General features: G+C 38.5%; 1 protein-coding gene across 2 annotated transcripts in view; it reads left to right on the top strand.

The window, feature by feature from the left end:
- Positions 1-2,116: 2,116 nt before the first annotated feature.
- Positions 2,117-11,766, top strand: part of LOC139752796 (DNA-(apurinic or apyrimidinic site) endonuclease 2-like) — a 30,039-nt gene continuing 20,389 nt past the window's right edge. Inside the window, exons 1-4 of one of the 2 annotated variants that reach the window (XM_071668712.1) lie at positions 2,117-2,354; positions 4,200-4,270; positions 4,693-4,765; positions 8,641-8,768. In XM_071668712.1, the coding sequence (XP_071524813.1) occupies positions 2,234-2,354; positions 4,200-4,270; positions 4,693-4,765; positions 8,641-8,768 (393 nt within the window). In that variant the 5' untranslated portion in view covers positions 2,117-2,233. Of the gene's footprint in view, positions 2,355-4,199; positions 4,271-4,692; positions 4,774-8,640; positions 8,769-11,766 lie in introns of those variants that run through there. The other variant, XM_071668713.1, reaches the window with a different exon arrangement.

Below are 11,766 nucleotides of genomic sequence, written 5' to 3'. Positions count from 1 at the left end.
TTTATTCCGTAGTGGAAGCAGAATTGTAGTCTGTAGGAATGTTAAGATGAAAGGTAGATATAGCTCGTGACGTTAATTGTGAGGGATTTTGAAGAGATGTGCTCATGGGTGGCAGGAATAATCGTAGGTCAGCAACAACAGAGGCCCAGGAGGGAATTTGGGGAGAATCCTGAAACGGGAATCCGATCCCGCGTAACGGAGGTCGATGTAAGCTGACCTGAGACTTGCACACTGCTGTCGTCCACCTTTCATAATGCTATAACTGTGTCCATTCAGCAAGGACTGATTCCAGTCCTTCCTGCAGCGACCCGCTGTTGCTCTACAGTGTCACCTTACTGCCTGCGCCTTGACTTGGTGACAGGTCACGGCGTGTGACCTCACCTGATCAAGTTATTCCTAGAGAAATGAGTTTGATGGCCCATCCTACGGCTGACTCTGTAGTGTTACTCCGTGACACCTATATCAATGTTCGGCGGTGACAGGTCAGAAGATACTTCTATAATGATTTCCATTAAATAGGTGACCTGACCCCTTCCGTGAAAAGAGCTGCTTTCAGTCCAACAGCATGGAGAGGCCAGAGCATGTGACATATGACTGCAACGTCTCCCAGTTCCCTTTGGGAATAGCTTTTCCCAGACCTCCTTCATGACCTTACCTTTCTGGCTCTTATATACGTGATCATTACCACATGAAGGAAGTCAGGCAGTTGACTCGCTCTAGACAACAAGTGTACTACTCCAGTATCTAGTCTTGGTCACGTGACTGGACTTAAACCGCCCTTAGAGCGCCTCTTACGTCAGTAGAAGTCCCAACGTGACTCCTGATGTTTCATCTTTAGAGTTTCCTTGTGGTGCCTCATCTCCGACGTCCACCTTCAGCAGAACTTGTGTGGGTCATTGCCTCCGCCCGCCACGACCAACAGCTATAACAACATGGGACCTACTGCCACGCCCACAGAACTCCTGCAGCCCAAGTACGATCCGGTAGCCGCCGCACACTCCAGGGGCCATGATACGTGCCACGCCCACCTCCTACAGGAGCTCCACCTACACTTGTCATCGCGCACTTTTCCAGGGGCTCCTGCTTCGCTTATCTCGCATCCTCACCAGCATCACAGGGCCCTTGCCGAGCCTGTCTCGTATTACTTAACCGACATTTACCTCTTCATAATCTGCACTTTCTGTGTATTGTTTCTAGGCTATTTCACTCTATGTAACAACCAATAAAGCACACCCAACGTCGCTCCATTACCAGGGAGGAAGAAAGAACGTGAAATATCTCAGCAAAGGTGTGGTTTGTGTTTATGGGCACAAATTTTCCATTTTAGTGCATCTTGGAGCGCCTAAGATACTGATCAGCACTATGGTAAGGGTTAAGAAGTCCTTATTTACACATTCACTGGGCCGATAAATCATACTCGAGTGGGATAACCTATCTCTTGGTGCTTGAACAATTATAGAAAGTTTCATTTTAGGTCGGCTGTCAGATCTTTTATAGCAAAGTATTAAAAGGGAAAATAGGCTCTTTGTATACACATCTTTGTCAACTGTAGGGCTTTGTAATTTTTTTTTTTTTTTTTTTGCTTATCATGGACAATATACATTGGGCGAGAGCATGTGATCTTTGAATGGTCCCTGCCTTACCTTTAACAGATGAACAACATGAATTTTTTTTTCAGTTGGTGTTTATTAGTTGAACGTGACCGACCAACCTCAAGTGGTTTGACGGTTAATAGGTCTAAAGTTCGAATTACTAACTTGATTGGTATCATTTGTTACTAAATAGTATTTTCAATGTATATCATAGTTAATTTGTTTGTCGTTTTGTCATGCCATCTAGTTTTAACTGTATAAAGTTCAGAGTGAATGTATCATGACGTTCTGTCCTAACCTAGGAATTTTGATAAACGTATCATGCATGTTGTTTTTATTTCATAATGTGTTTCTATTATAAAAGCCATGTGAATTTTTAGTAAATACATCTAATCCATTATTTATGCAAGATAATCCTCGTTCTTATCTAGCACAAACTTAATTCAACATTAAAACTTTCATTTAGTACTTAAAAGCTATCAAATTTAGAAAAGACACAACGAATCTAAAAATTGAGTTTGACTTAGTTAGTGCCAAACGTATTCATGCGATGTTTGCTTGTAGACTTAATGAAAACAATTTAAAACTTTTCTGCGATATAATAACGAATGTCAACCGCGAAATTGACGACATTGTAAACAATGTCTTTCCGAATTCTCAGTTGGAATATAAATGGCCTTCGTTCCTTTAAGACTGACATGAAGAAACTTTTGTCAGGCCTAGAAGCAGATATTGTATGTTTTCAAGAGACCAAAGTTACAAGTGAGCTGTGTTATGAGATACATGTTTATTATGCGAAGATTTGGGATTCGGTTCTCACTCAAGTATACCCAAGATATTGTCATCTTCCTCTCACCTTATTGTTTGGTTGGAGCTGTGGAAAGTCATCATACCCGGCAAACACTAGACACTTTTAGTAAACAAACTTCTCGGCATCTGAATGCTTGTAGCTTGATTTATGTTTAACGATTATCGGAAACAAATTGACGTTGCTAGGGATAGGTGATTTGTGATTTTTGTTTATCCCACAGTTTCATATCGTCTTAGGTCCTCACCGTAATACCATTATCTATTAGTTTAACAAGTAAATTTAATGCTCCAAATCACGTTACCTTAATTTAAATTACTTCTACCAAAAAGTATACCATAATGCATTTCATCCATATCCTTAAGTTTTTTCAATGGTGCCTTAAAACTGGTATTCTACAGTCTATTTTTCCCTGTGCCTCAATTATTACTGTACTGGATTTTATTGAACTATTGTCTTCTTCTGGGTTTCCTTGATACAGGCTAGGGCTATGATTAGGAAAGATTGAGTAATTTGAATTTTAACTCATTATTTGGTTAGCATTTTATGATGGGGATGGATAAGAACTTCCTGATAATCCCATTAGTGAAAACAGTGAGATTAAGATTTTTCTTGATTATATATTAGAGGTAAAAGTATTGTTAAAGTCTGTCAGATAGAACATTTGCATCTGTTTTTACATCATTTACTACATCAGGGAGAGGAAACGTGGTTTTGACAGATCTTGCTGAGAGTGTTATTGCTGGGTTCCATACACTGAAGGGTTGAGTTAAAATGTGAGACTTGATGTGTAGCATCTCCCAGAATTTTAAATCAACCATATGCCCAGCAACAACAAACATTCATCTCGTGTACCACAAAAGAAATCTTTCAATACAGCTTCATTTCCATATGCTCGACTTTCAGTTCTTTGCAACAGCACTGGATCTCTTTCAACAAAACCCTTGTATAACCAACCAACAACCCCCGAGTAGAAATAAGATTTTTGACCTGCTTTACGCATCAACAATATGTACTTACAGATCCCCTTTCCCCACCAAACATGACCAACAAAATGTATAGTGTACATAAAAATTATTCAACAGGCACAGAGAACAACCATCCCAAAGCAGTCTTAAATTCTCTTCCAAAAGGCATACTTTTAGGAGTTGAAACTACAAACCCCAAGTGTGTGCAAATTGCACTTTCTTCATTCTTGATACTGCCCATCTCTGCAACATTACAAATACTGATTCAGCATATTAAATGACCAGCCATTTCCTCGATATGCCCTCCATACTTTAACAACTGAACACTTTCTTAGTTGTGCTGCACTCACCTCACAGACATACATAAAACATCACACTTTTTGACTTGTGTTACCACCCAGTGGATGTGGCTAGCTTAGTGTGCTGTGGGAAGCCATAGAAATGGCTCTTGGGGCAGAAAATAGATTTGTATATATATATCATGTATAGTTAATCTTTTTCAGTGTCATGATTTACCTTTCAGAGGCAGTTATTATGGTATTATGAATACAGTACATCAAAGTTAATTAGATTTTAATTAAAATGTCAAACTTATTGGTACCAGTTTTAGGTTAACTATGATTGGATTGGTCATGTCTATATGGTTGATTATGGTGATTAAAATGTCTGCAGGTTTTTTTATTTTGCTGCTGTTTTTTATATTCATTGCACACTGCTGTGATGGATAAGGTGGATAGTTATCCTAGTATGACTTCTTTTACTGACCTTGTGTTATACAGCTATAGTTTAAAAGAATGAGGCGACATATGAATTTACACTACTTTATTGCAGGGGACATGCTGGAGGAACCCCAAGCTATTGTGGATGGCTACTCTTCCTATTTTAATTTTTCAAGGAAAAGGGAAGTATCTTCTATAATGTTGAGTATTAATATTATTACACTTATGAAAAAATGTATGTAAGAATGTACAGTAAATTTGTATCTTATGTTTCTTGGAATACCAAAACACAAATTTGCTGTTGTTGATTTTTTATTATTCTGTACTGCAATGTTTTCTTTTAATTATATTGTTATCTTTTTTGAAGCTTTTCCTGGCTATTTCCTTTTAATTTTTGGTTGTACCGTCATTTCTATATATTAGCACTTCTTAGTATTGTATTTGCCTATGGGTTAGGAATATGAGAGGTTCTATTCTTTATTTTCTCTGGAATATTTCTTAGTAACTTGTTTTTTTGTGAAAATTTTTGTTTATAATGGAATTTTAGAATTACTGTAAGTAACATCACAGTATGACTATTTGAAGATCCTCTTTCCTCTTACAGGAGTGGATACTCTGGTGTTGCCACATATTGCTCACAGCATGCTACTCCCTCTGCTGCCCAAGAGGGATTGTCAGGTATCTGGGTCTGTAGAGGTTCTGTTGCATTGCTCATTTGTTCTTGTATTTATCTGCTTCATTATTTTATGTTTATATCAGTATTTCAGACTATAAGTTGTATTTTTAGTAAGAAATCTTCACTTTAGAACACACCTTTGTTAGTTTTGAAATGAATCTGCCATCATGTGCTTCACTACATCTTTCTAATGTGTTTCATTCCTGCTACTGTAACATCAGAATTTTGGCTCTGTTTCACCTTCAGTGTCTGTATTGGTGATTATTCCATATGGATAATTTTGTGTCTGTATTGGTGCTGTATTGGTGATTTTTCTTTATGGATAATTTTGTGTTCTTTGTTTTTGACACACATTTTTGTTTTTCCTTTACTCAAAGGAATACTCTTGTTTTCATTCCATTTTTCTCCCAATTTATTTTCTTTATTTTTTTACATTGTCCAGTGAGGTAGAAGTCCCCTGGGGTAGTTGTAGCAACTGTTGAGGTTGAGGGTTAGATTAATGGCGAGGTGGATAGGAAGGTTGTATGTGGCGTGTATATGAGCTGAAAGGTTATGATAGGGCTAAGTAGTTGTGTGAACATCTCTCTCTGTGTTCTTGTTGGCAACTTGAAGAGGTTGGTATATTGCAGATGAGGTTTAGGTTGAGGTTGTGCATAAGTCTGAAAGTTGCTTAGGGTGAATATTGGCTTGGATTGCTCTTTTTAATACTGTCCTATGGGGCATTGCTGTCTTGTAAGGCAACTGTCGTCCAGGATATCACTAGCAGTCGTTGAGGTTAAGGGTGAGGTTGATAGGAAGATTGTTGCACTTTCTTTGTGGCAGCTTTGTAGGGCTGAGACTGAATTTGATGTATGATATTGTAGGTGAGTTTGTGCATGAGTTTGAAGGTTTGGTCAGAGTGAAGATCGGTGTGAACTGCATTCATTTTTAACACTCTCCTGTGGGCACCAATTACAGTTGCAGTTGGTAAGATTGAATAGATAAGGTTGGTAGAGGGTTCTGGATGAGGTTGAGCAAGAATTCAAAGGTTTTGTTAAGGTGAGGAGCTGTCTGGATCTCTTTTTTTACATCTTTGTGACATCTTGATGAGGTTGCTGAATTATATTGTGTGGAAGTCAGTGAAAGTGAGAGCCACAGATATTTGGCATTTCTCAAGATTATGATGGATTAAGTCTTGAGAAGCTGATGAGGCAGTCAGTCATAGAGACAGTTAGTTATTATGTCACATAGGATCTGTTAATTTTGCAGTTTCTATAGAAGCCTAATTAGCCAAGTGTCATTAATAAGATGGAGGTTGGGATGATAGCGATGGTTCATAACTTTGAGAGATTTTAGGGTTGTTGATGGTGGTATTAGAGAGACATAAATCCTCCAGACAGGAGGGCATTTTGACGGAAAGAGGGAGATGATGATAGAGCAGAGGGGTTTAGCAAGCAAAGAGGTAGAATTCCCTGCTAGTGTTTCATAGATAAATCAGTGGGTGTAGTGGGACACTTTTACCTTGAAGTTTTGTGACCATCTGGCGACTTCAAACTTATGATCCCTCTTGGTATGTTGGGAATGGAAAGTAGGATAGAAGGCAGGTGGTATGTATGGAAGGTCTGTGGTAGATGGTGGCTAAATTATTGTTGATAAAAGTGTAATGATCCATTTGGATTGCATAGGGGGAGGGGGAATACATTCATTGAGCACTATCTCTTGAACGTTCTCTACTATCATGCAACTTTATAGATTTATGTCTGCTTTCTGTATTTATCATATAGACAGTTATTCTGTTCCATTATTCACCACCTATATACTATAAAAGGACTTCATTATGTCCTTTTAAACAAGTCCCTTGCTTAATTTTATACTGTCATCTGGTTTGTCTATTGCATCATGTCTCAAAGAACTGCTCACTGTTTACATCATTGATTTGTTTTGAAAATTTAAAGTTTCACAACACCCCTCACACTTCTCCAAGGTTATTAGATTTACAGCCTCTAGTCTTTCCCTGTAACTTGGCTCTCAGTTCTCCTACCATCTTTGTTGTCCTCCTCCGAACCTTCTCTTTTTCCTCTTTTTGCTTCTTTAAGTAGATTGAGAAGCCCATTCTAGTTTTGGCCTTATGTAGGGTATGAACAGCTTCCTAGATATTTCCTTACCTGTATATGAAGGGAATCCATCCCTTCAGGCAAGTCATTTACTTAGATCAAGAACAGTAGAGGTCCCACAACAACCCCATGGCATTCCGATGGTCACCTCAACCCTTCTGGAAAAGGTTCCCCAACATGTGTCTACTGTTTCCTTCCACCGAGATAATCTATCCATCAGAAAAGTTCCCCCTTATTTGTGCCTGGTGATCCAGCATCTTATTCACCTTCTCATGCATTACACTGTCAGTTGCAGTCCAGATAAGTATATTCCATCCAACCTTCCTTCTGTCTAAAATAGAGCTCTTTCTCTTGTAGAACTCTAGAAAGTCATCCACTTGCTTTCTAGTTATCTTTTCCAAAATCTTACACCCCAGACTCATTAATGAGACTGTCTTGTAATCCAGTGCCTTACACCCAGTTTTCTTTCTTAGAGATAGGTATGATGTTTGCCCTTTTTTTGTTCTCATGGCGTGTTGCCTTTCTCCTGTGAAAACTTGAACAGTATTTCTGGTGGTTTGTCTTAAATGTCTACACACATCCTCAGCACATTTGGTAAATTTCCTGAGAACCATGAGCCTCGTGTGGGTCAGAACCTTATAGTATTCTGTTGATAAATTTTACAGATTTCTCAATTTCTAAGTTTACCATCACACCAATTCAGACTCACTCTATAAGAACACTTTTGAATATGTTATGCAGTTCCTCACTTATCCTTTCAACATCCTTTACAATTCTTTGCTCTGATCCCCTTAGTCTAAGTAGTTGTTCTTTAAAGGACAACTGACGATGAATTTATGTAAATGTTTTAGATTTTCTACTGCCTTGTTCATAATATTCTTTTTAAAGTTCTTTGTTCCTCCTTTCTCATCTTGTTATCCTCATTTCTTGCTCTTTTGTATCTTGCAAATGTCCCTGCACGTCTCAAAGATCCTTTGTTCTTTGATACCTTTTATTTAATGTTTTCTTTTTTTTTTTTTACCATTCCTTCCATATTTAAGGTTTGAGGTACCCATCTTTCTACTCCATCAATGTAAGTTTTACAGACCATCTCACATAAAGCCCTGGTTCTTGGCTTCTGAACTCCATTTCGCAGTTTATGTTATAGAAATTATTGAGGCTTGTGTAGGTTCAGAGATTATATCTTTTTATGTCTTGTCTTACCTTTGTTCTTTTAATGTTCTCTTTTACCATAGTTATACTTGAGCTTTGCATGATCACCTTTTCCAGCTGGTATATCATATTTGATATTGACATGTCTCATGTAACAACTCAAGTTGGAATGTGTATGAATGATTATGAAATGCATTATAGATATAGAAGGCTTACTTGCTTTATTGCAGTGATCCTAAGTTAAGAACCCATACACATCTCATTTTTCTCAAATGATTGGAAATGGAGAATATACTAAGTAGGTAGATGGTTGATTCCACTAAACAAAATTGATGTAATTCCATAGCCTGTTGTTCTGTCTAGCTTGAGGTATGCATGTTTTATTTTGATGAGAATCTGATATACAGTCTCTGTATTTATACTCCATCTGCTTTAACTTTTTAGATTTATCAGAATATTCTACATAGAAATTTTGCCAAAGTTTTTCTTAGTTCTTTATGACACAATTTCTTTCTTGTAATGTGACATGTCATGTTATGTTAGGGATGCTGAAGATACCACAGCCTATGTATTGTTTTCTTTATGTTACTTATGTTTTCAGTCTATTTCATATTGCTTTAACCTTTTTTTAGGAATGTATGGGGGTGAGTTACATGATAGAGTTGGGACCGTGGAAGCTCTGCTTACTGCGTGGTCAGAGGATGAATTAAAGGATCTAGACAGTGAGGGTCGGGCTGTCATTACACAACATACTTTTAAGGTGAAAGTTATAGAGTTTCTCTGTTAACATTGTATCAGCTGTTATCAATTAGGTAATGCCTACCAGGTTATCTGTTCCTATCTAATACACTGTGTTTTCCATTGTAGTACTAGGACTCAAGTATTCTTCTTGATAACCTGCTTGTGAAATAGAAAAGAGAGATGTATGGATGGTATCTTCAGGGATACCATTGCTTGCTGAGTCTAGTAACATTTGTAGGTATGCTGTATTTTTTCTTCTTATAACTACCCCAAGCATCTTTCTGTGAAAGGGTCCTGGTCTTGCCCAGGGCCTCATTTTAAGGTTCCTGCTGCCCAAGGCTTTTCAAGTAGCAGGGAAATATGGACTCCTTTGGATTGAGAATTTCTTTGATGAGATTTTACTCCCAGTAATACAGCCTTGCCAAAGTTGTCTTTCACTCTTGCAAGTGGAGCCAAGTCACTCCCACCTCTATGTATGTATGTTTCTAATACTACCTTGCTAACATAGGAAATGGTGGGTATGTTTGAAGGAATGGTGGTTCCGACAATATCATATGGTTGCAAGGCATGGGCTATAGATGGGGTTATATGGAGGAGGATGGATGTGTTGGAAATTAAATGTTTGAGGACAACATGTGGTGTAAGGTGGTTTAATCAAGTAAGTAATGAAAGGGTAAGAGAGATATGTGGTAGTAAAAAGAGTGTGGTTGAGAGGGCAGAAGAGGGTGTGTTGAAATAGTTTGGACTTATGGAGAGAATGATTAAGGAAAGGTTGACAAAGAGGATATATGTCTCAGAGGTGGAGGGAAGATGGAGAGGTGGGAGACCAAATTGGAGGTGGAAGGGTGGAGTGAAAAAGATTTTTAGCAATCGGGGCCTGAACATGCCAGAGGGTGAGAGGCATGCAAGGAATAGAGTGAATTGGAATGATGTGGTATACCAGGGTCAATGTGCTGTCAATTGACTGAACCAGAGCATGTGAAACTTCTGGGGTAAACCATGGAAAGGTTTGTGGGGCAAGTATTAGCAAAACTTTAGGGAGAATAAGAAAACCATTTTGAGGGAGATTGATAGTGTGAAGAAAACAGGACAAACAGGATCATTGGTGAAGGGTGCAAATGGGGAGGTGATAACAAGCAGAGATGGTGTGAAGAGGAGATGGAGTGCGTACTTTGAGGGACTGGTGAATATGTTTAATGTTAGGGTGGCAGATATAATGTGTTTGGGTTGGAGAGCTATGCAAAGTGAGAGTCTTGCATAAGATGAAGTGTACCAAGGTGTTGATTGGATAGGATAGCAGTTGAATTTCTCAAGAAAGGAAATGACTTATTTATTGTTTAGTTATGATTTTTCATGTATATATGGATCATGGTGAAGTAGCTGAGGATTGGCAGAATGCCAGTATGATAACACTGTATAAAGCTAAAGGGGAACAAAAATGATATTTCAGATCAGAGAGATATAAGTTTGTTCAGTGTGCCTGGAAAGTTGAGTGGGAGACTGGTGGTTAAGAGGTTGGTGGCATGCACAGAGTTTTTGACTTGGGGGAACATTATGGTTTTAGGAGTAGGAGAGGTATTTGCTTTTAAGAATGCAAGTAAGGTATAGAGAAACAGAAGGATTTGTGTGTGGCACTTATGTATTCAGAGAAAGAATTTGATGGGGTTCATAAAGATGCTCTGTAAAAGGGGTTATGAATATGTGATTTAGGAGTAAAGTTGCTGGAAGCAGTAAAGAATTTTACCAAGACAGTAAGGCATGTCTGTGAGATGAAAGAGAGGAGGGTGAGTGGTTTCAGTTGGAGGTGGGTCTGCAATAGGGATATGTGATGTAACTGTGGCTGCTCAGTGTTTGTGAATGAGGTGGTTAGGGAGGTACAAGTGAGGGTATTGGGGAGAGGGGCATGTCTACAGTTTGTCATGGGTGGAGGGGCCTGGTGGAGAGTCAGTTGCTATTTGCTGATGATACAGAGTCTGTGGCAGATTCACAGAAGTAGGATTTTGAGTTTAGGGGAGTGTGTGAAAAGAAAGAATTCAAGTAGATATGAATAAAAGCAGTATTATTAGGTAACACAGTGGAAAGAGACATGTTAGTTGGGGTGTCAGTTTGAATGGAGAGAACTTAGTGGAAATGAAATACTTTAGATACCTAGGAGTGGACATAGCAGCAAATGGAACCATAGGAGCTGAAGTGAGCCATAAGTTTGGTAAGGAAATAAAGTTCCTGGTACAGTGATGAATATATGGAAAGATGGGTATGTTTAATGATATAGTCATGCCTACAGTGTTATATGAATGCTAGGCATGGCCTTTAGATGATACAGGAGAGGGTGAATGTGTTGGATATGAAATTTTCTGAGGAGAGTATGTGTTGTGAGGAAGATTGATTGAGTAAAAAGTGAAAGATTAAGAGAGGTGTAACAGATGGTAAGAAGAATATGGTTGAGAGAACTGAAGAGGGTGTGCTGAAGTGGTCTAGACATGTGTAAAGGACAAGTGGCAGATGTGAGATGTTTGAATGTTGAGTTATGCAAAGTGAGAGAGTTGTGGCAAGTGATTTGGTGAATAGAGAAGAGTTGGTGAAAGTGTTGCACAAAATGAAGCATGGCAAAATGTTGAGAGTGGATAGTATTGCAGTTGAATGTCTTCAGAAAGATGATGATTACATGTCTTTATGTATGGTCAGTTAGGATATTCAGTGCACATGTGGCTCTTGGTGAGTTGTTGTAGAATTGGTGGAATGTCTGTATATTGTCATTGTATAAAGGCAAGGGGTGAAATGTTAATGTTCTTCCCACAGAGTTATAGATTTGTTGAGTACATCTTGTAATGTTATGGAGAGTAGTGATTGAGAGGGTGGTGGCATACACAGAGCTTCAGACTGGGGAGGAGTGGTAAAGGATGTATGGATCAGGTGTTTGCTTTGAAGAATGTGCATGAGAAATATTTTGAGAGACAGAGGGACTTGAATGTGGCATTTATGGATCTGGATAGAGTACATGATGGGATTGATAAAGA

Source organism: Panulirus ornatus, chromosome 13, assembly GCF_036320965.1.
Source record: "Panulirus ornatus isolate Po-2019 chromosome 13, ASM3632096v1, whole genome shotgun sequence".
Classification (NCBI taxonomy): Eukaryota; Metazoa; Arthropoda; class Malacostraca; order Decapoda; family Palinuridae; genus Panulirus; species Panulirus ornatus.
The sequence above is the reverse complement of the archived record's forward strand: the minus strand, read 5'-3'. Positions and strand labels throughout refer to the sequence as shown.